Source organism: Typopeltis vanoorti, chromosome 11, assembly GCF_054136105.1.
Source record: "Typopeltis vanoorti isolate ZY-2024b chromosome 11, IOZ_Tvanoo_1.0, whole genome shotgun sequence".
Lineage (NCBI taxonomy): Eukaryota > Metazoa > Arthropoda > Arachnida > Uropygi > Thelyphonidae > Typopeltis > Typopeltis vanoorti.
Window position 1 is genome coordinate 18458491 of NC_143559.1, and position 26107 is coordinate 18484597.

The 26107-nt window shown below is 35.7% G+C and overlaps 1 protein-coding gene across 1 annotated transcript in view; it reads right to left on the reverse strand.

Moving 5' to 3' along the window:
• lmgA (anaphase promoting complex subunit lemming A) overlaps nucleotides 1-26107 on the reverse strand; it is a 51143-nt gene that overhangs the window by 13843 nt on the left and 11193 nt on the right. Inside the window, exon 2 of the mRNA XM_090400365.1 lies at nucleotides 18549-18668. Within this exon, the coding sequence (XP_090256491.1) occupies nucleotides 18549-18668 (120 nt within the window). The remainder of the gene's footprint in view (nucleotides 1-18548; nucleotides 18669-26107) is intronic.

Below are 26107 nucleotides of genomic sequence, written 5' to 3' on the forward strand. Positions count from 1 at the left end.
AAGTTCCATGTTTCATCTATTGGAATCATTTCTAAATTATCTAACATTTAGACCACCCGAGGTAAAAATTATACACAAATCAAATTCCTGATTTGATTATGAGTATAATCAAATCAGGGAATGTACAGGATAATTATGATAGTACTACATGAAAAAAGATATACTATTACTAACTTCTGATCAATAATTTTCCTCCAAATTAATCTGTTATCTGTCAAGACTCCAATATTATCATATATTATATTTCTATCTTTTAAGGCACTTTTGACTGTATCAATCCATCTACATCTTGGTCTTCCTTTGGGTCTTTTTCCTGCCAACCTGACAAAGAACACTTGTTTTGCTAATCTTACTGCTTCAATTCTGATAAAGTGACCATACCACCTGAGATTAGATCTACTAATACAGTCCTGAATGCTAACAACAATTATTATTATTATCTGAGACCTCCAGGGAAGGCCATCGACCTCCCTCGATGAGTCCTTGACTCCAGGGAGTCTATAAATCACCCAAACCAGCTATTACCTTCCCTTAAATTCATTCACACTAGATGCACTCACTACCCCCTAAGGGTAGTGAGTGCATCTAAATTATTCCACTTGCATACTGCTCTGTGGAAGAAAAACCTAGCTCTTATCCCTTTTTGACTGTGAACAAACTTAACTTCTATGGATGCCCCCATGGAAGTTATGTTTTCCCCCACCTTCTATATAATGAAAAATTTCATCAATTGATATCCTATAACACCCATTCAAAAGTTTATAGTCCTCTATCATATCACCCCTCTTTCTCCTATTAACCAGAGTCTGCAATCCACATACTTGCAATCTGTCCTCATAATCTAAATCCCATAATCTGGATATAATCTTTGTAACTCTTCTTTGCGCCCTTTCCACAGCTCCTTTATCCTCTTGGAATCCAAGAGATCAAATCTGTGCACAATAATCCAGGTGTGGGCTTATCAAAGCCTTATAAAGAGGCAAAATGACTTCCTTATCCTTACATGTCAAGATTTGCTTCAACACCACAATTATGAGTTGTATTCGCAACTTTTGCTATGTGACCTCTGAACTTCAAATTCCTATCCACTATGCCAAGATCCCTTGCCTCTTCAGTTTCTTGTAGCATAACCCTGCTATATAATATGCTGCTGGAACTCTAATCATGCCAAAGTGCATGATTAGAGTTCCAGCAGCATATTATATTTCTGGCATTTATATTTAAGGCACTTTTGCTATCAGTTTGCTATCAGAAAATGGCTATCAGTTTAATGTTAGAACTAACATTAAACTGATAGCCATTTTCATTTGCCCAAATTTCCAGTCTATTCAAATCATTTTGTAATTGCTGAATATCACTAGTATTGCGCTGCCTATCTTTGCATCATCGGCAAACAATTGCACATCTGATGTTGGATCCTGCCTGATGTCATTAATGTATAGATTGAACAATAATAGCCCAAAGACTAAACCCCAAGGTACACCACTGGTCACCTTAAATCTGGCAGATTCACACCCACTGTATATGAACCATCCCCTGATCCAAGTCAAGAGTTTATATTCCAATCCCATATTCTCCAGTTTATGCAATAGTCTTTCGTGTGGTATCCTATCAAATATCTTAGAAAAATCCAATTTTATCATAGTGTATCCATTCCCTTTATCTAACAGCCATAACATTGTTATAAAATATGACCTTCCTTTAGTAAATTCATGCTGTTCCTTTCAGAGTATAGCTTCTTTGTCTGTCCATTTCTGTATGTGAGTTCTTACCAACTTCACAAAAATCTTTACTGCCACACCAGAGATACTGATATGTTCGTAGTTAGACACATCAGTTTTTGCATCACCCTTGTACAATGGAACTATCATACATTCCTCATACATTCCTTTCATTCCAATGGTATCATTCCTGAGCTAAGATTCAAGTTATACAAACATGTGAAAGGTGCAGACGGGCTCATATTCCATCTGTCCCTCTAGACAAATTCTTATTCATGTTAAGAATTTGTTCAGCATGTAACATCAGCTCTTCAACCTCATTTCCATGAACCTCTAACTCTTCATCCAATGTAGCAGTAGCACTGTGCACCATGTTACATGCACCTGTTTGATATATCTTAACAAAGTGAGCACTCATTAACTGAAAAATCTCATTAGTTTCCAACATTCAAGTATCAGCTGCATTCAATAAAGTTATTCTTCCACATTTTGCTTGCAGCATAATGATAAAATTCTTTTGGATTGCTTTTAGCTTGCATGGCCAATTTCTTTTTGGCCATGCCAAAAAGAAATTGGTTTAGTAACAATACTTGTTACTTTTCTGGTCTGAGCTTTATATATTTCATAACTCCTCTCACTCTTATTCTTTCACACATCATCATCTTCTTCTTGTGGATCGCTTGCTTAATAAAGTTGGACATCCATTTCACCAACCTATTTATTCTTCGAAAACTAGGGATATATTCAGACACTGCCTCATTTAAGCACTTTTTCAAAGATTCCCATGCATTGCTGACATTTTTCCCCATTCAGTAACTGATACCATGGGACCAAAGATAGTTTGGTCCCATGGTATCAGTTACTGAATGTTTCTTGGGAATACCATTTCAGTTACTGAATGAAGATTCTTGGGAATTCGATACTTCCCAAGAAGCACAGCATGATTACCACAGTGATAACGCTGTGGTAAAATAGCCATATTCTTAACAGAGACCCTTCTGACACTATGAGCAAATCCAACACTCTTTGACCCAGAGTTCTTTCTTTCACATGTTGCTTAAGAAAGTTGTCTCACAACAATTCAATAAATTCTTCTTCTTTCTTATCACGAAATTTCTCTCCTTCCCAATCAGTGTTTGGAAAATTAAAGTCACCCATAATGATAACTTATATTTTTTACCCATAAGTCTAAATTGGCAATGCATTTCTTTGTCCTCCTGCAACTGAGCCACCAGGTCTGTAGCAACACCAGATAGACTCAAACTCACCAATACATGGGACATTGTTACCATCATTGTATTGTTAAATTGTCGATGCATTTTTTTGTCCCCCTGCAACTGAGCCACCAGGTCTGTCACAACACCAGATAGACTCAAACTCACCAATACATGGGACATTGTTACCATCATTGTTTTCTTGTGTTTCTACCCTAACTGGACTTAAGTCATCTGATATCATTAGTAGCACTCCTCCTCCTCTCCTATCTCTTCTATCATTCCTAAAAATAGTATGCCCATTACACTTGATCCCATTTACCATATCCGATTCTGATAGCCAGGTTTCAATAATGCCAACAATCTTAGGCCACATCGTATTCAATAAAGCAACAAACTCAATCCCTTTATTTCTAATACTCCTCACATTTGTGTATACCCATAATAAATTAACACCTAGCATATTCTTATAATTAGATATGCAATCTATTTGGTCTTGTCTAGAATTTTCTCTTTTCCCTCCACAGACATGCTTAAAAGGTCTAAAGCATATTTTTCCACCCCTTTACCACATACATAACCATGTTCGAAGATATTCATATCTTTATGACGTTTGCATACCATTGCTGAACTTTCACATACATTTTTACCATTCCTCCCTTGATGATCTAGTTTTCCTGACTCTCTGCATTAGAAATTACCAAGAAGTAATTTCTCCAGGCTTCTGATGCAAAATGAACTCAAGTGCAGGCCATCCTTCTTATACAAGTCTTTTCTACCATCAAACACCCCCCCACCACCAACACACCTAAAAACTCATATCCATATCTTCTACACAACCTGTGCGTGAAATCATTTGCTATCATCGCCCTCCTTAACTCAGTGCTGTCATAAAATGGCAAAAATTATATTCACATTATATATATTTGTCTGTGAATCTGTTGTGAAAATGTATAGTTATATAAAAATATGAGCACAAACATGAACTGAATGTCAAACACACACAGGCCAACTGTTGAAATGTTTGTCGCTACTATTTAATTCATTCTTCTATTGCAGTGTCATCATACATCTGCAAGAAGCCTTTTCTTGTTAGAAATTGAAATCTAAAAGTAGGATATCTAACCATCATCCTCACTTTTTATTTGCAAATTCATGTTAGGTATTCATCTTTGAAGTAATTTCAGACCAAGTCCCAGAACACTGCCAATTTCTCTCTCTCCTTCAATGATCAAGGTTGTTGTTGTTGTTGTCTTGTCTTTTGAAGAGTCTTAGATGTTTCAGTGTGCTCCTTGTGCTGCTTTGGCTATGTCTATGATTTTGTTTGTATAGAGCTGTTGTTCAGGATTAGGATCTATTTCTTACAAGGCTGCTGTAATTGCTGGACAGGTAAAGATGTGAGTGGGTGTCAGTTCAGTATTGGGACAGTTGTTGCAGTTTCTATATGTTCTCGTATCATCTGTATTGATCTTCATTCCTCTATAATGTCCTGTTCGTAGTCTTGCTATCGTGGTGGAGGTCCTTCTGTCAGCACTGATTTCGGGAATTTGATGTTGTATCACTGATTTCAGTGGAATTAGTTTAGCTTTTGCTAGTGCATTGGCATCAGCAATAGTTATCATATGAGTTTCTTGGTTGAGTTCTCTGGCCTCTTTTGCTAATTTATCAGCTGCTTCATTGTAATCAATGCCTACACGAGAAGGAATCCATTGTAAAATGTAACTTTTACCTAAACACTTTAGTTGATTTAAGAGTTTATGGATGTCTTGTGTGAGCTTGTTATTGCCATTTTTGATTGCCTCCATAGCTGATCTCGAGTCACTGTAAATTATAATTCCTTCAGATTGTTGAGATTATGATAGATTTAAGTAGGCTTCTAGTGCTTTATTTATTGCGTAGAGTAAATAAATAATTTAAAATTATTGGAAGCGATTCTCCCAGATCCAACTTTTATTGAAAGTTTCTCACCTTTCGGGAGTAGAAGGAGAACACCAGCGCCTCCATTAATCATATTGGTGTCTGACAATCCATCGGTATAACAAATAACCTGTTTGGAGGATGAAAGAAGGTTGATAGTGTTTAGGCCTTTTTCTTTGAGCATTTCTTTTGGTTCTTTTTTTTGTACAGAGTATGGTAAGGTTTAGATTTATGGAGGTATTTGAAGGTAAAGGACTGGAAAATAGAGGTTCTTCTTTGTTTATGTGGGCATTTAGCTGATCAAGACCTATTTCTTTCCTGATAGTGTCATCATATTGTAAAGTTGATGATCTGTGAAGTCTGCATTTTTGGTTCCAATGTTCACAAGTTTTTAGGGAGATATGATCACTTTGGTAGCTTCCAATATTATTTATGAATTTTATGGTGGCAAATTTTCGTCTGTCCTCCAGCAGGTCAAGCCCACATTCCTGTTGGGCTAGTGGATGAGACTGCACCAATGATAATCTTGGATGCTTTTGCTTGTTTTTTGTCTAATGATCAAGGTATCCAAGGTCATTGAAGGAAAGAGAAACTCCTGACAAAAAACAAATTGCTGACCTTCATAGGTCAGCAATTTGTTTTTGTTTTTTTTTTTAAATTTATCACTGTCTCCTACTCAAGTCTGCACATCTTGTTTGTTTCATGAAGCCTTTTTTTTTTTTTTTTTTTTTTTTATGTGGTTCTCACCCACGAAAGGTTATTAGCAAACCAATAATATATTTCTATCATGAGTGGACTAAGGTTTGGCTATGCTAACTTCATTACTATATTCCCCTTGTTTCTCTACAGTTCTAACACCTTTTGCTCCTTCATGTCTTACTAATCTCAACTGTATCGTTCAGCATTATCATGCCACATTCACTATTTTGCTCAGTCTATATCACTTACACCATTCACACCATCACTGATGACTTTTACAAAATCATTCACCCACTTTTTCATGCCTTTCTTACCATTCAAATCATTGCTCATTCACATTATCTTTCTTTGCGATAAGACAAGAACTTGTTTTTCTCATTGCATTCTTGCTACTCACACATTTTATTATTAATTTGCTTTAGCTAATCCCTCTCCCCCTCCCACCAAATGCCAGATATGGTTGGATATTGCTACTTTTAAAGTATTCCTAAGCACATCAAATTCCATATATTCTGATCATACTTAAGGTCTTTTCCCTGCCATTTTTGCTTCAAACATGTGTTTTATTAATTTACTATCTTCCATTCTGTTTAAGTGGTCCTACCATTCTAAAGAATACTATGATCATCCTATAATTATTGAATACTAAATAATATCAAGTTCTTTTCCAACATCTTCATATTAACATGAGTTCTGCATTGATGTAATATGTTCAATCTTCCCATTTCATTCAAAATTCTAATATATGCAGCCTCCAGTCTCTGATCAACTGTTTTATTTCTAACCTCACTCTCAATCCATGTTAAAACTGAGTTGATCATTTACTCATATAGTGATAGCTAGCTCTTTGGGCTAATTTCTCTGTTATTTCATATAAATATCAACTGGATTCTTGCCATGGCAGTGGACTTATTCTAATATTTATTTCCATATTATTTTATCATTCTGTTCACTAACTATTATTTATTTCAAAGGCATGTCACAGAATACTACATGCAAATTATTCAAATTAGAACAAAACAAATGGGGATGGATATGAAACTGATGCAAGGACCTATGTTTGGACCACTACTATTTAATCTGTACGTTAAAATGATACAGGAAGTAATTTGACAGAAACTATGCAGTTGTTTGCTGATAATGCAAAATTGAACAGGGTAATAGTTAAGGTGATGTGGAGAGCTTGCAAGATGATTTAAACAGGCACTCAGTATGGGCAAAAGATAACAGATATCAGTTTAATGAAGAAAAATGTAAAGTTATGCATGTTGGGATAATTTGATTACAAGTTGTGTACCACATTGATGTAAATATACTCCAGGAAATTGATGAAGCCTGGGTAGTAACAGACAGAGTTGAAGTTTAAAGGTTATATTGCTACGGTTGCTAAATTAGCTCATAGGATTACTTGGTTATTGGAGAATACACTAACAAAGAGATAAGGACATTTTCATTCCGCTTTATAGGCCTTGATAGTGTTATATCTTACTGTTTATTGTTATATCTTATGTTTATTTGTCCTTTATATTTCGTTTTGTTTTGCTCAACTAATATTAACATAATTAGTCACTTCCATTAAACATACAGTCTCTAATAGTTCTTAGGCGTACTTTTAAATTAAATGATAATATACCTAAACTAGGACAAAAAAGGAGATAATCTTAAGAAAGAGTTGACTCCTCTATTCCTTCTGATGATTGATTCCCTTTTTGATACAGAGAAAATTTATTTTTAACTGCACCACTCCGCGTCTAGATATTTGCAAGCATAATATCCAGGAATCATCAATCAGTAAGTACAATATCACCCTACTTCAAGGTTTTGCAATGATGATTATTTTGCCTTGAAACATCTAACAATCGTGGTCCTATATCTTTAGTTTGGGTTCTCGCTTAGATTCGAATATTGTTATGAGTGGTGCAATGAAGCTAAGTCAGGCAAGCATATGGTTAAACTTATAACAAAACATTTATTACATTCAAGCATGAAATTTACACAAATCATGACAACATAATATCATGTCAATTGATCGAAAGTTCCAGAAATTACTTTAAAATGATGCAACTCAAGATTAACTAAGATATCTGACTCAGTTAAGTAATCTATTCAAAGAATATGCTCTACTCATAGTAATACTACATAATTCAATCTACTGGTATCAGATATTAAAACCGTACACTCTCAGCAGTCACTCTGCTTAGACATTCACATTAACATGGATCAATTTCCCTGCTCTACTACTTAGATTCCTAAAGTCCTTCAAATTTTAGTCATTACTCTAAGGAAGTCGTTATCTAATTCATAACACGTTCTCTGGGAACAAAACTAAGTTAATTCACACATTTCAAGGATTGAAATTGATCCTACACATGTTCTCTAAGAACAAACAATATACTATGACACGTTCCCTTGGAACAACTATTAAGACTCATACACATTCAGCATGAACATTCAACAAGATAATACACGTCCCTGCTATACGTTTCCATAATAGGAAGAAAAGAATTCCTTACCAGGGCAAGAAATACACTTGCCTATCATCTTAGTTCCTCTTCCTTGGTTCTCAGGACTTTCTTCCGGAGTCACTCATAAAACTAGAATCTATTCATTAGAAGGCAGTTCTTTACAGCATAATGCAGGTGGATACCGACTCCTCGTCACTTAGTTCAACATGGCCCTGTTGTGCCACATCTATTCTGGCTGGCTGGGGAGTGCATATTTCTTGGCTTTTAGAGCATCATTCTACAAGTTACCTCAGTAGCCTCTGTGAGCTTCGACACCTACAGACTGGAACCAGGAATCAGGAGCAAGAAGAGAATTTTTGGGCTCTGCCAACTGTTTTTGAACTTTGTGCCATGTTATCCTATTGGTTCCTCCTTTTCGTCAACAGCGCATGGTCCTTCGACAGCTAGCACCAAAATTGAGCACAGGTGGACGTTTTTGCTGCATCGTGCGATGATCAGCACCAAATAGGACTCTAGCGAATAACTCGACTTCTACAAGCATTACTCATTCTCTGATACACGTGTTTTGCCCTAGGCAGTTTTCCCTTGTAAGTGTATTAAGTTCCAAGTTCCCGTGCATAGTTTACATGGCATACATACAATTACTAAAAATTAGCATGAACAGTACAGCTTACAACTAGAAGTTTTTGCATATATTTTACATACATTTTACAATTCAGTGGCACACAGCAGTAGGTAAATTTACAGTATTTATTTTGATTAACAAAATTGGCCTTGGGAATGGTAGAGTATGTTAAACTCTGAATGAGATACTATTATGTTATAATTCTTCTCATTCAGAATTTAACAATAGATTCACATCTGGATTATGTGTGCTCAGGTTTGGTCAACTGGGTTTCTTGGGAATGAGTAAGTAGTGGAGAGGATCCAGAGGCACATGACAACATAATTAGTGGCCTGTGGAATGACTATGAGGATAAACTGAGGGTTTGTGAGTCAAAAGTTGGCTGACAGGAAAAAAAAGATGGGATATAACAAAAATATTTAGGTTACTTGAAGGGTTTTGTAGAACTTATACAGAAGAAATGTTTCAACGTTAGCTGCGAGTGCTTTATCTGTGAATGGATTGAAGGAGGGAATGATAGATCATGTGAATATTATGGACCAACCATGATGAGTCTCCAGGCTCCATGGAGGTGCCTATATAATAATAATATTTAATTTGTAGTCTTCAAAAAACTTTTGAAAGTGGCAGAACATTAAAAATTGTGCCTAAATAGTTAGAATGTGTAAACCTGTTTTATAGGTTTACAACCAAGAGCAACTGACATTTCCCATTTGCACAGTTTAAGCATCCCCCCCCCCCCAAGGTTCATATCAAATTTGTCACAACAATTACTTAATTTGGCAAGATTCTCAAAGACTTGCAGATTTATTTTAGAAGACAGCATCATCTGCACAGAGTCAAAACTAAGTGATGTAATCCATAAATATTATAAATAACAGTGGAGATAGTAGACAAATCTATCAATCGATGTTTTAAGTGATGATTTGCAGCTTATGTGTAAATTGTACACTGTTCTATATAACATTCAATTTACAACAAACAGATTTCACAGTCTTAATAGATTTCTCTTGATACCTTATCATATGCATTTCTGAAATAAACAAAAACTTAGATTTTTATTATAAAAGGTAGAAGTTGATAATTTTCAGCAGACAGTGTGAGACCACCATCCTGTTTACGTGACATATGAAGTGGCTTGAAAAAGTACCATGTCTATTCTCAAGATTGGAGTTCTTGAATTATCTGTTATCTCAACCACCAGAAAACAAATGTCCTACAGGTTAATTTTTTTTTCTTTCTTTCTTGTTACTGGGATTGCTAAAATATTCCTATGATTTATTGACTATTCGTTTATTAAAAAAAAAAAAAAGTTAATGGCAATCTATTTGGCCTAAACCCAGTTTGTTCTTTGACAATTTTTCATAGCTTTTTTTCATGTATGCCTGAATAGATCTTTCCTGGAATACTAAGTACGCAAATATCTCTTTTTAGTATAGGAGCCAAGCCATCTTAAATTTGCAGAGTGAAGCTTATTTATATCACAATATTTAAGCATTTCAGGATGAATATCTTGAAATGTTTAAAGATATAAACATTTCAAGTTAGAAAGAAGTTAGAAAGAGAAGTGTTCTGGTTCCATTGTATAAAGCCCTAATCAGACCACATCTGGATTATTATGCTCAGATTTGGTCACCAGGATTTGAAAGGATAAATTAACCTCGGAGAGGGTGCAAAGGCAGATAACAAAAATGATATCAGGAGTGTACAATGTTGGCTATGAGGACAGACTAAGAACATGCAGAGTTTGGTTGACAGGAAAGATGATATGATTGAGATGTTTAAACTGTTGAGAGGTTGTAACAGGATTGACATAGGGAGTTCTTTTATATGGTAAAGGAAGGAGCAAGAACAAGGGGGCCATCCCTGGAAGTGGTAAGAGAGTGAGGAATAGCTCCCCACTTCCCCGAGAGAATGGCTGGTTTGTGGAATACATTGCCTAATAGGGTAGTGAGAGCACAAACAGTTAAAGGAATGGTATGACAGACTGTGCTGCTTAAAATCGATGTCCAACGACCCCACAGAGATCCTGAATAATAATAATCTACTCCAGCTACCTTTCTACATTTCAGGTTTTTTTTTTTTTTTTTTTTTTTTTTTTTGTCACATACATACTAAGATGCAATCCTGCTTCTTTCTAGATATTTTCTATTATGGTTTTATTATCTTTATCATTAGTTTTTATATCTGCTTTATGATCTCTGATTCCTTTTGTAATCACCTGTTTCAATTATCCTCTATACTCAATATGCTGGACCAATTTAAAGATATTATTATCAAAATTTACTTAATTAAACAGGATTTTTTTGTTTCATGTTTGTTCTTTCCATGTGAATTCATGAACATTTTTATACTGGAAAATGGATGTTTTGAGCAGATATTTCATTACTATCAACCCTTTTCTCCAAATTTCCAAAAACATATGTTTGGAATTTATTATTTCCATTTTGTTCTTTAGGTCAAATGAGAACCAACTACCCCCCCCCCCTACTCTATTCTTCATATTTCCTTTTCTCATTAACAAATTCTTGTATGTCTTTCCTATCAGAAACTTCTATAAGATATATTCAAATAACTCTCCTTGTTCAGTTCCATTTTTGAAACCACTATATAAATGTTTTATTTCTTGTTTATAATGAGTTCACTTGTGGTTTTATTTTTATTTTTATTAATCCATTCTTGTTGGTAAGCTTTCATGTTCTGACCAGTGGAATGCAGTGCTCTGGAAGGCGAGGACTGGACTAGGTCAGAAACCATACTTCTTTCAGCATATATATATATATATATATATATATATAGACTTCCTCCTGGTTATCTAGCATCAACAGTCTACATTTTCTAAAAATATTATGTTTATTTCACTATACAAAATGCAGTTAACTCTCTCTGAAGAAAACTCATAGGTACAAAATTTTCAATGGAAAGTTTACTCTAGTTCACCTGGTACAGCAATGCATAAAGTATTCATATTCCTACAGGAAAACTTTTCCTTTATATATAAAGGAATATATAATATATATTTATTATACATAATCTTTATATATAATAAAGTTTATATATTATATATATATATAAATATATTTATAAATAAGATGAAGAAAATATGAGTGAATGGAATGAGATTTTGTATTATTCACTGATAACAAAGGAAAACTTATCATATTTTTCTGGCCCAAAGTTATTGGGATCACTGAGACGTGGTTGACAGAAGGGAATATAATAACAGGAATAGAAGTCCCTGGGTACAGCATTTTTCGTCAGGATAGGAGAGGAAATCGTGGTGGTGGGGTACTGCTTATGATAAGTGAAGACCTATGTCCTCTAAGAGTGGAGGCTTTGGAAGGACGTGAGACAAATGACTCTGAGAGCATATGGTGTGAAATAGAGATAGGCAAGACAGGATATTTAGTGGGGTGTTGATACAGACTCAGGAGCACAGAGGATGGGGACTAGGAGATGTTTAGACAGTTAAGTTTGGCAAGTGCAATAAGAATGATTGTTATGGGAGATTTTAACTACAGTAGTATAAATTGGAGAGAGGAAGATGCATGTAGCAATAGGGGAATGGAATTTCTAGAATTCTTGAGGGACAAATGTCTTAGGCAACATGTAACAGAGGGAACAAGAGATTCAAGAGTTTTAGATTTGGTTATAGCATCAGAAGAGTTGATAATAACTGAGATGACATCTCTCCCAGCAGTTGGAGAGAGTGACCATATGGTTTTGACTTGGAAAATGAATAGACAGGCAGGAGTATTAAAGAGACGGGAACTTATGTGGAATTATAAAGCAGGTGATTATAACAGTCTTAGAAGTCAACTTCGGGAAGTTTCATGGAGGGAGGAATTGGAAGGTCGGGATATCATTAGTGCGTGGGAAATTGTGAAAGAATATTTGTTAGCAGCAATGGTAAGTGTATACCACAAGTGAAGAAGAGGACACAATTTGGAGTCAAGTGGATGACAAACAATATTAAACAGGAATTGCATGCGAAAAAGAGGCTATGGAAGAGATTTAAGGAGACAGGAAGAGAAGATGCATGAAGAATATAAGACACAGGCCAGAAGAGTGACTAGTGTGGTAAGGAAAGCGAAACTGGAATATGAGAGGAGATTGGCGCTAAGATCCAAAGAAAATCCTAGGGAATTTTTTTTAGGTACATGGCCAGTAGTAGGAGAAATGACAGTAGGATAAAAATGGGAATAGAGTGACTGATGCAGAGGACATAGTGGAATTGTTCAATGAACACTTTATTGGAGTACTTCATCCTAGAGGAGTCAGTTTTAATGCTAGAGGGATAGGGCTGGTTTGAGGCTTACAGGTACAGGAGGAGAGTGTGTTTCAGATACCGAGTACTCTGGATGTCAGTAAAGCTTTGGGACTGGATGGTATTTCACCACAAGTTTTGAGAGAATGTGCTAGGGAACTGACAGTGCCTTTAACCTGACTTTTCAATGAAAGTCTGGCTGCAGGAAAGGTGTCCAGGAAATGGAAGTAAGGTAAGATAGTGCCATTGCATAAGAATGGTAACAGACTGGAAGTGTCTAATTATAGGCCAGTCTGTGTGTCATCAGTAGTTGTTAAGATCTTGGAGAAAGTAGTGAGGGAACGTATACAGCATTGTGCAGATGAGGGTAATGTTGTTCTCAGATTTGGTCCCAGGATTTGAAGGGGATAAATTAACTGTGGAAAGGATAAAAAGATGGTTTGAGGACTGTACAAGAATAGTTATGAGGACTGGCTGAGGGAAAATGTGGACTGCAGAGTTTGGTGGATAGAAGAAGGAGAGGTGATATGATTGAGACTTTTAAACACTGTTGAGAGGTGGTTACAGGGTGTTGACACTGGGGGAGTTCTTTTGCTTGGTTGAACAGCAGGAAGGAGTGATGATTAGAGGCCATCCCTGGAAGTTACGAAAGGAAACTGTGAGCAAGAGGGTGAGGAGTGGTTTCTTTGCGTGGAGGGTGGTTGAACTGTGGAATGCATTGCCTGATGGAGTGGTGAGAGCGAGAAAGGTCAATGAATTTAAGGAGTGGTATGATAGACTTTGTGTTTCTTAGGGGGGACCTCCCCTCGATGAATCTTGACAGACTTTATGTTTTTAGGAAGGACCTCCCACGATGAGTCTTTTGACTCCATGGAGGCCTGAATAATAAAAATAATATTTACAAAACAACTCTTGCAAATTATAAAGTTGGCAACTTAAGACGTCACTATAAAAAAAATCATTCACAATTTTTAATTCAACATCCACAATTCATGAATCAACAATTTAAGGAACTGCTGTGCACTGCCCTAACAAACTACAAGCCAGACTTTAAAAGCCTGCAAAAACTGATAAAAACTGACAAATTCAATAATTAATTCACTGTTTAATTTAAAAATATATATACCGTATATTCTGGCGTACAAGTCGACCTGGCATATAAGTCGATACTGGAATTTTTTGAGTTTTTATAGTATACTCGTAGTATAAGTTGATGCGAAAAATTTCTTTAAAAATAAAAATTATGACAGTTTTCAAGTAAAATTTTTATACCACTAGGATTATAACTTCCTTTTTAGTTCTTCCATTCTTTGTTTTAGCAAAAGATATAAAATACCTAGTTGACAAAAGAAATTTTATTTCGTATTGACCAGTTGACCAATAGTGAATTAAAGTGCAATGGCTCCTTTTAAAAGAATGAAATATGATGCAAGTTTTAAGTGCAAAGTGATTAAATCTGCAAAAGAATATACTGTGTTGCTGCACTCAGTTCAGAGTAAACAAAAAACTAGTTCACGATTGGAGAAAAAACGAAACTTTAATAATGAAAATGCCAAAAAATAAGTGCGCATTACGCAAAGGAATTTATAAGTGGCCTATTCTGGAAAATAATGTTGCGGAATGGGTTCGAGAAAATCGCCAAAATGGACTCATTATAACGAGAAATAATATTCCTTTATTTGCTTTGAAGTGCGGCAGAGCAAATAAAACGGACAGCGAAAACTTCAAAGCTGCAGTGAGTTGGTGTAGCTGGTTTATGGAAAGGAAAAATTTAGTGCTCCGAAAACCAGATACAGTAATAAAGTCTTTTAAAAAATGTGCTATATCTAACAAATTGGATGGCTCGGAAGATGATATTGTTTACAATGATGATGAAATTGATGCTAAATCTGATGGAGAAGACGAATACAATTTACACAACGACATACTGGAAGAAGTTATAGAACCAGAGTACAATGAACTTTTCATACATTCAGACAGTGAAAATTAAATTTTAATTATGTTGTTATCTACCTATTTTCTTTTGTAAATAACTAATTATATAACAATATAACATGTAAATAATTTTTTCTATAAATAAATGTGATATAAGTTGAAATATTTTTACTTATTTACCCTTTTTGTATATTGCTAATAAATTTAACAGAGTATGATACTTACTAGTTTTTTCTTGGAAAGCAATCAATTTTTGACCCGGCGTATAAGTTGACCTAAAAAATTTAGTACTTTTTTTCAATGCTGAAAAGTTGACTTATACGCCGGAATATACGGTATTTTTAATTTGCTTCATTCATTGTAAAATATAGTACGCAGCTACACAAAATAAATATATGTGAAACGTAACAGGCAATTTTTGAAATCATTGGTAAGATTACCCATCCAAAAAACTGATTACAGCTCTTGAGTCTTTAAGATTCGTGTATGTGGCTCATAGTGATATGAAGTTTGGCCACCCTGGCTATATATATATATATATATTCTCAGTATATATGAATTTGTATCATACTGGGACAAAGGCAAACAAGATTATTTATATATACAGAGTGATTCAAAAAGATAGACTCAATTTTGTAAGTCTATATATCAAACATAGAACTAGTGACAAATATGATGTAAAGTATATTTGATCTTCTTCTTCTTCTTCCTTTCCAGACTTACAGGCCAAGTGGCCTGTTTCGGACTCAAATTTGATTATACTCACAATAAAATTTATAGATGCTCAATGTGCCCCCCCCCCCTCTCTGGCCACATGTATAACATCAAGATGGTAGCTGCATTCATCTCATACCCAAAGAAGGATGTCTTGTGTCACTGTTCACCGCAGTTGTGATATAGTTTTTTAGGTCAACCAAAGTTGACCTCTTCCTCGTTGGAGGTTTAGTGTTGAAACGAAGGCGAAATGCACGCTGCACCGCAGTCACTGCCTCTGTTTTAATGAGCTCATGAACACAAAAAATTTTTGTGCTGCATAGTAGCCATTTTTCTCACAATTGACACTGCTGCACAGCTGTGTGCTAGGCAAGAGCTCTAGCAGTAGTATTTCAAACTTTAGGACCTCCTCTTTCAAATGTTATGTAGATCATTCATATATGATGTATAGTTTAGGAAATATAGCCATAAGAAATTGAATCCATCTTTTTGAATCACCTGACACACACACACACACACACATATATATATATATGTGATGTTTGTAGCAATAAAATATCAACTGATAATACTCAGATACAGGAATTCATGCTATGAAATAAACTTTAAGAGGTGGTGAAAAATATGTTGCAAATGATATATTTTGGAAAGTCATTAAAATTTCTAAGAATATGCCAGAGAACTGATTAAAAACTATTTTTTTTCTTCAATAAAATACTGGAAGTGACAACGCATGTGGCTTATAGATAAGTCTCTTGTTTTCATGAATATTAGTAATTTCAGTAATTGTTTTTGGCAGCATTTTACTTTAGACTGCAAAGTTGTGTGTATTTTCTTTACCTCAGCATCCATTCCTTTCCATGACTAGATTATTTTATTCATTCTCCTGATTCAAACTCTCTTATAGGTAAATCAGTCCTCATACACATGCAATTTACAGACAAAACATACTATTAGCAGCAGTAGATGGAGTTGTGTGCAGACACTGCTGTTGGATACACAGAGGACTGAATAGTGTGGAATGTCCTCCTGCAATGATTAATGATTACTTGGAAGTATCATGCAATAATAATCTCTACAGACCAAATAACAGAAAAATTCTTACAGGAATGAAGATCTTCATGCCAGTAATTCATCCAAAATTCCCAATCACCATCAAGCATGAGTTCGTGCCAGCAAATGTGTCAAGGCCATTTTACTGTTCAAATGGTACTCAGGCCATCTGGTCCCTAGCCAAGACTTACTTCTTTCTTTCTTAATCTTCCCCTCTTCTGCCTATTACGGTGTCAAGGTATGTATTCTTGTAACCGCAACCATACTCGAGGATAAAGTGATTAGCCCTATGCCTCCCGTAGCCAAGACACCAGGTGAAATTTCTGTCCATACATTTTTTTACCTCTTTCACATCCAGATACTACTGTTGTCACTCATGAAAGAAAAAGTGAACTACTGGCATTGTTCTCCAACTCCTGTGATGATGACCATGGCAAATCCCCCACCACCACACTACCAAGAACTGCTCAGGGCATGCTTCTCCCTATCTTCAGATCGAGTATCTTCATTTATTTCATCAGAAAGAAATCAGAAGAATCCTCAATCGCTTAGAGACACCAACACTTCATCTATCCCTGATGGTATCCCTCCTATCATGCCAGAAAGCTGGCTTCAAAATGAACATATTCTATATATTGTGTTTCAATAATTTTTAATCAACTGGTATCTACCTTACAGTAGCACAACAAGAGCATATTCAGCAATTGTAAAATTGAGAAGTGAAATAAGAGGTTTTGAATGATAGCTAGCCAGCTACTGTCTAACTCCTCTTACTTCAGTTCTCTCTAAAAATCATGGAAGTCATCAACAGTCAGCCTCACCAGCTGGAAACTCACCAGATGTATTTTGCCATTCTCAATCCAGAGCCAATCTACTTGCCATCACTGCTAATGTTTGGATACAAGCCCTAGAAAGGTTTAGAGAAACTCATGGTTACTCTTGACATTTCTACAGCATCTGATTGGCTGCACAGAGACCTGTTTAACAAACTACCATCATATAGTCTGCTTTCTACCCTTTGCAAATAGATAACCAACCAGCTAACTTTCTGGTCATTCACTTCATATCATGGTTGACAGCTCCTCTCCTCATATTTCCTCACCAGTGCTGGAGTACCCCAAGGCCCAGTACCTTCACCCACTTTCTTCCTCTTGTACATAATGATTTTTTCTCACTAACTTCAAATCTTCACCATAACTATGCTGATAATGATATTATCATTATCAGCCTTCTATAAGTAGTTTCCACATGGCTAAAATTTAAGAAAAGCTGGAATTATATACTGAAATACCTATGAGAACTAGGAGCAGTGGCGGCCTGTACATAAGCACTGTGACACTGCAGCACCCCAAGGAAAAAATGAAAAATTTAAATTTTCTTTGTGTTTATAAATAATAACAATGCTTACAACATGTTAAAGGTTACAGCTTATGTTTCAACATTGATTGAATAGTTAATAATTGGAATTGTTCGATTAACGCTTTAGATTACAAAACAAATACACTGTGATCTAATGCAGTGTCGTAATTATCACGTTCGACCAATCGCAGTCAGACTCGCCGATATTTGTTTGCGCTTGTGATTGAACATTACAAGTCATTCTGACACTGCTCGTTTGGGCAGTGTATCATATGTTTGCACGTGTTATTTCTATGAGATACGAAACTTTTATTATTGGTGTTTGTTTGTGGTGAGAGTGAAATATTTTTAATAAAGCAATATTTTAATATGTAAATTTATTTATTAATAAATTGGTTACTGATTAGGAAAAAAAGAAATTTTTTTTTTAAAATTTTGTATATGCAGCACCCACTTAAAATTTTCACTGGCTGCCACTGACTAGGAGAATACTTCTACCAGTTACATAACACAGGACTGAAAGATGAATTTAAGCAGATTTTTATTCCTGCAAATTAGAATTTTTTTTCAAGAACTTACCTAATGGACAATCATCACCTGGCATTTTGCAATCAGGACAGCAACCATCAAATGGCATTCTACAAATACCACAATTATCATCATTAGCAACCCAGCGCCATGTTGCAACACCAGCCCAACCTATTTATAAATAATACAAATGTACTTACTATTACAATGAAACAAAACATCAGTACAATTTATGAAGGCTTCATTTGTATACAGGAACAATTTAATATTCTACTTTTATAGTCATCTCGCATTTTTTTATATCTGTAAAGCTATCTGTGGTACTAGTGTACAGAGCTTATTCATGGACAGTTTGGAAGTGAGAGGCTAATTATTATTATTATTAAGAGAGACCTCCAGTGAGTCAGGAACTCATTGAGGGAAGTCATACTATTTGCATCAACTATCATACCTGTTCTTGAATTCATTCCTGCTACTTGCACACACAACATCCAACGGCAATCCATTCCAATCATGCACTACTCTATGAGGGAAAAATCTACCCCTATCCCCCTTCTCGACAGCATTCATTCTCAACTTCCATGGATGCCCTTGCACCCTTTCCCCACCATCCATAAAATGAAAAAATTCATATACTGAAATTCTGTATAACCCTTTCAGAAGTGTGTAAGTCTCAATCATGTCTCCCCCTTTCTCTAGTTTGCTAGTGTCTGCAGCCTACAAATTCTCAATTTGTCTTAATAACTTATATACCACATTCCTGATATTGTTTTTGACACTCTCTACTGTATCAGAATCACCACAAAAACCAGACCCGTGTGCAACATTCCAAGTGAGATCTTATCAAGGCCTCGTAAAGAGACAAAATAACCTCCTTATCTTTACATGTCAAGGTATGTTTCAGCATTGCCATTATTCTCTCAGTTGTATTTACAATTTTAGCTATATGATCCTTCAACTTCCTGTTACTAAAATTCCAAGATCCCTAAAGCCAGCCTCATCAGTTTCTTCAAGCATAATTCCACCAATATAATATGACATTGGATATCTAATCACACCAAAGTGCATGACTTTACATTTATTAACATTGAAATGACATCCATTTTCCAATCCCCACAATTCCAGCCTATTCAAATCATTCTGCAAATACTGCATCTCAGCAGCACTCCTGATTACCTTACCTATTGTTGCATCATCAGCAAATAGCTGTATGTTACCTGTCAAATCTTTCCCAATGTCATGCATGTACAGATTAAATAACAATGGACCAAGGACGGATCTTTGAGACACTTCACTGGTTACCTTGAATCTTGCAGATTCACACTCCTATATACCACTTTTTTGATATCTGTCAGTCAGCCATCCTCTTATCCATGCCAATAGTTTACAATCCAAATCCATATTCTCCAATGTATGCAACAGTATTCCATGCTGTATTCTGTCAAAAGTCTTAGCAAAATCCAAAAGTATCATGGTGTATCTAACTCAATGGTAACATTATTATAGAATGTCAACAAGTTGCTAAAACATGGCCTTCTCTTAGTAAACCCATGCTGTTCATTGCAAATTAGAGATTCTCTGTCAACCCTAACCAACTTTTTCAAAATCTTCACCACTATTCCTGAGATAATGATCGGTCGATAGTTGGATACATCAGTCTTTGCACCACCCTTGTGCAATGGGATTACTATACATTCTTTCCACTCCAGTGGAATCTTTCCTGTTCTCAAATTATACAGCCTGGTCAAGGGAACAGCCAGTTCACCTGAACACTATTTTATCATCTGTGCTGATATCCCATCAGTTCCTATTGCAGAATACTTATTCAGTTCATGTAACAGCTCTAGTACTTCCTCCTCATCCACGAGTTTCATCATATGGTGAAGAGGTAGTGGTGAGTTCAATGTTGCATGCACCAGGTTGATAATTTTTAGCAAAATGGCTGCTCATTAGTTGAACAATCACTTCTGTATCAGTCACCCGTATACCATTTGAATTCAGTGAAGCCAGTGCTTTTTTTCTGGAAAAAAAGGTGCCGATACTCACCATGAAGAGGTTATTTCAGCAACTTCCAGACTTTTAACATATCCTCCGATATACCCACGCTATCTCTAGATCGCGTCTTGCTTTTGGTATAAACTGCAGAATGACCTTGAAACAGCCATGAGTCCACATATTTGCTAGAGTTGAACTGAGTGAGAGGAAGTCCTACTATCCTGATGAACATCAGTGTAGGTTGTCCGTACAAGCAGAGATGACCTACTATAAGATTCATCTGAGAGAAACCCTTTCACATTCACTGGAAGATATTGCAATTGTGCCCAAAGTGTGCTTTAGAGGAAGTAGTATGTCTGGGACTTTATTTTTTTGAAGATATTCACGGAAACCACAAACTGCTTCTCTTTCATTTAAGCGACATTTGCATGCTAACTTTCTCATTTCAGCTTCACCAAATGTCAGATGCTTCCCAGGATTTTCTGGCCAATACTTGAAATCTAAAATCTTAGCACATTCAGGGAAATCAGCATCATCTCCTTCAAGCAGACGCTTTCCAACAGCTTCTTTCAGACTTTTATAGAAAGCAGATAAACTTATTGCAGGATTGTGTCTTTCATTTTTGTGGAGCTCAATCCCTTTGAACTTCATGATCTTCTGACTTCGAAGAGAAATACTGTAGTACGGACCAGGATTTTCAATTCTTTCTTCAAAATGTTGAACTGTATTCTTTATCTTCCTGTCTGCTTTGTACAAGTCAATATTGAGTTCAATTCGTGAACACAGTCGTAAATATACCATCTAATGGAATATTTATAATTTCTCTCTTGTAAATCTAGACTTAGTTCACTAAGTTCTTGAAGAGAACTTAGTGAATATAAGCCCAAATCAAGAACAAACTCACATGACGTTATTTTTCTTAAAAGGCCCTCACTAAAGAAAGCAATCTGTTTTACTTCTTCTGCTGTCTTCGTTTGCCTCCAGAAAGTGATGGATGAGGGCTTAAAATTCTTGCCAAACTGTAGAAGCAGTGCGAAAGCTAGATGCAACCCAGCGAGTGCTTAAAATTTTGCCAATTTTAAGAAGTTGAAGTTCTAGAGTCGCTGCACGTTCCTGTAGTTCCCTGGCATTCTTAGGTGAAGCATGATAAGTGACATAAAGTTTGTCCATGAAACTTTTAAAGCAATTTCTGCTTCTTCAGCCTTCCTTTTTTTTACTCATTGGCATAAAGTAACCACTTATTTTACTCATTTTGAACAATGATTGCACTGATTTAACTTGGATTAATTCAAAACTTATGTGAACACCTGCCTGTTGCAGAGTGAATATAGAACTGATAAACTGATATTGGAAGGAATCAGAAGTAAACAGAAATTCCTGTTTCCGGTTGCATGCCAACCTATGAAACAGGAAAGCAACTTACTAGTAAACCAAACAGAAAATTCAATTCGAGAACACAGTACCATTTACCAGAATATTTATAATACATTTTGCTGTTACTAAATCGCAAATTTTTAAAAACTTAAGAAAAAAAGATGCCAGAACTGTTGCCGGCCTGGTTGGCTGAGTGGTCAGCGTATCCGCTCTCCAGCCAAAAGGTTCGAATCCCGCCGTGGGCATGGATGCTTGTGATTGTCTGTGAAAGTGCTGGTGGTGGTAGTCGGTGGTAGATGGCGTTGGTGTTAGTTGGTGAAGTAGTGAGACGAAGAGTTGTAGAATAGATGCCCTCCCTCGATGAGTCTTTGGACTCCCTGGAGGTGTGATGTAATAATAATAACTGTGTACCGCCAGAAAAAAAGCACTGAGTGGAGCTATTCTTTGAAATTCATTCTTTCTTTTACTTGCAGCATAATGATAGAATTCTTTTGGGTTATCTTTAACCTTGCAGAGCCAGTTTCTTGTCATACTCAGACTTAGCTTCGATACAACACTTGTGACTCTTCTGACCTGTTGCTTATAATTATCATAACTGACATCATCCTTATGCACACGATATTCTTTCCACATCTTTTTCTTACGAATCTCTTGCTTAATTAGATTACACATCCATTTCACTTCTACTCTATTTCCAACATGATGTCCTCACAGCACATAAGCCTCAACACATGCACCCTATTTATTCTTTGAACTCTAGGGACACATTCTGATATCCCATCATTTAAATATTTTTTAAACACTTTCCACACGCACTGTCGATATCCTTCTCATCCAATAACTATTACCATGGCACACAACCCAGCAAATTATCATGGGAAATTGTTTTGAAAAAAACAGTTTAGAAAGTATGAGTAAAGAGGAAGAGAAGCTAGATCAGTTAGTTTGAACTCGGATTTCAATAGTAGTTAGCTCCCCCCCCCAGCTCCTCATCTTTTTTTTTTTTTTTATTAAATGATGATACACATGAATGGTCACAAGACCTATAACACAACAGTTCAATGCATGGGTGTGTGCAGGGAAAACAGTAATCTATTGGTATGTTACTTAAAGATTTGGAGGTTATATTTAGTAAGAAAAAACAATATGGGGGAGATTGTTCCAAAGAACAGAAGTGGGTGGGATGAAGGAAGATAATCAGAAGTTCATTCAGCATGTTTGGAGTTGGACAGTGTATATGGGTGTTGGTCTGTGCAGCTATAAAACAATTATAATAGTTGCTCTAATTGTTCTCTAGTGACCAGTTCAGCAGAGCAGTGCCCATAAAAGTACCTACTGAAAGAAAGTGACTGAAAGGAATGAATGTGTGATAGAGGGATCACCTTCTTCTGTATATCATCGAGAACTCTTAGGGATGTTTCGGGTACATCACACCAAAGATATAAATTGTTAGGAGTTGAAAGAAAGAAAAGATATTGTATGTTTGGAACAAAAAAAAAACACGAAGTTTGTTTTTTAGAGGCTGAAGAGGCTATGGATGTAATGTGTTTGTGCATATGTAATATGCACAAACATATTAAATTACACAATAACCACAGTAATTAACTTTAATGAAATGAAAGTACAGATATTCCATACTGAAAATAACAGTACTTCATCAGTGCGTAGAAACAAGCAAATCAAAGAAACGGGAATACAAGGTACATACAGCAGTCGGTGGTTTATCAATTAAAAACTGTTGCCGCATGTTAGAATTTAATATTAGTAAATAATATTATTAAAAACTATTTTTGATGGTTACATAAAATAAGAATCTCCCAAACTTTTGGAAGAGAGAGACGATCATTCCAATTCAGATTTGGCCAATGTAAAAGGGCTTTGCAACTTTCTTTGAAAAGCCATTCATATTTAAACCTGCTTCTATGGAGAAGATGAGCTTCATCCCACTGGATACTGTGTTTAGTATCAATACTATGTTGTGCCAGACCAGACTTAGAGGTTTCATGTATTCAATATAATATTGATGTTCATTAATTCTTTTTTCCACAGAACAGCCTGTCTGCCCAAAGTATGTTACATTACATTCACAAGGTATCTGATAAATGCCAGCTATTGATAGAGGTGACAGTTTGTCTTTTGTAGATGGCAACAGATGAGAAATTTTGTTGATAGGAAAATATGTAAGAATAAGATGATACTTCTTCAAACTTCTACCAATCAGTTCAGAGATGCCAGAAATATAAGGGATTGTAGAAGTTAATTATCTGCTGGATTTGATTAGGGTTGTAACCATTAAATTCCATTAACGTTTTGATATATTATCATAAGCTTTGATATATTATCAGTTCTCATAAGCTTGAGGGAGAGGAGCAACAAGAACTGTTTACAACAAGAATTTCTCACTATCAAAACATTAATGGAATTTACTGTGGTTATCGTGTAATTTACTGTTTATATCAGAACATTATCAAAAGTATGTGGGAATGAATTAGGATCTTTTTTGTGGGTAATAAGACAGGCCTTAGTTTTAAGGGCACTGAAATTCATAAAGCTGTCTTCACCCCCATTTGGTGATATTAATGAGATGAATGGTTATTGTATAGAGATTCTCTCTATAAAGAGATTGTGTTTGTGGAATGAAATATATCTCTAAGTCTCTCCTCCTTTTCCTTAACAAGCTGAAAACATTGTTCAAGATTTTTAACCTTTTTCTTGTATGCTGTTTTTTTCAAATTATCTTTTAAGGCCATGTCTAAACTGATTAAACAGCAACCATTCTAAAGAGGATCTCTCTTCAGATGAAACATTAAATTTATGAAAGAGACACCCTATTGCCTTGAATGCACTGATAAATTTTCCAAATGCTAGGCTCTAATTCTTCCACATTGGAAAATTCTGATATCAGCAAACTTTTAAATGTTGCATAACTATCAGTGTCTCTCAATAAAAGGGATGTATTTAAGTATGTCCCAATAATTTATTGCAAAGTATTATTAACAAATGGAAATCTGACCATTTTCCTAAATCTCTACTTTTATGGCAATGAAATTCATTAAGTTGTCTTCACCCTATTTGGGGATATTAATGAGATGAATATTTAAGTCAGCGGTTATGATATATCTTGAGGCTTCTATCATTTGAGTAGTACAAGGTTTTTCAAATGAGAAAGAGGAAATCGAACAAAGAGTAGAGTCATCATTTGCACTGTTAATAGGGTTTAAGGGCAAATAACAAAATAATTTGCCTGAATACTTCATGTGGAATAACAATATTATCATTATTATCTGAGAACAACAGGGAGTCAAGGACTCATCAAGGTAGGTCATACATCACCTAGACCAGCTGTCATACCTTCTCTTAAACTCATTCACACTTGATGCACTCACCACTTCAACAAGGAAACTGATCCACTTGCTTACTCCTCAGAGAGAAAAATCTAACTCTTCCCCCTTTCTTAACTGCAGACAAATGTAACTTTCATGGATACCCCCCCCCTTGTTCATATAAAAGAATTTCATCAGTCAATATTCAATTAATACCTAGTTAGAAGTTTATAGACCTCTATCATATCACCCATCTTTCACCTGCTTACCAGTCCACATACTCTCAAGCTGTCCTCATAAACTACATTCCATAATCCCAATATAATCTTTCACTCTTTCCACAGCTTCTTTAACCCCTCCTCCCCTCCAACCTAGGAAACCAAATCTGTACGCAGTAGTCCATGTGTGGTTGCTTCGAGGCCTCGTAAAGAGGCAAAAATTACTTCATTATTGTTATACGTCAATGTCTGTTTCAATGTCACAATTATCCTGTGGATTGTATTTGCAATATTTACAATGTGACCTGTGAATCAAAATACATCAAATCTATCCCACACCAGTACGAGGTATTTTGAGAAGTCATGTGGGTGATGACACCTAACCACTAGTGTGCCCTGCAAAGCTCTTAGAGACATGATCTTTATGTCTGCCGAAGTCAAGTCTTTGTAACTCTCATTACACCATACACCACGAAGTGAGATGGTCGTGTAAAATTCGATGCAGCAAAAAATTCAAGGCTCTTTGCATCGACTTTTACAGAGGTCACATCTAGAAAGCTTACCAAAATAACTTTGTTGTTTCTCTAAATATAATACTAAAAGCCTATGTATAAAGCTCAAGGGGAGTTAGCTTGCTCACTTGTATAAACTAAAGATGTCTAAAATGTTAAAGCCAAGGGCAATGCCTTTGCCATCGGAA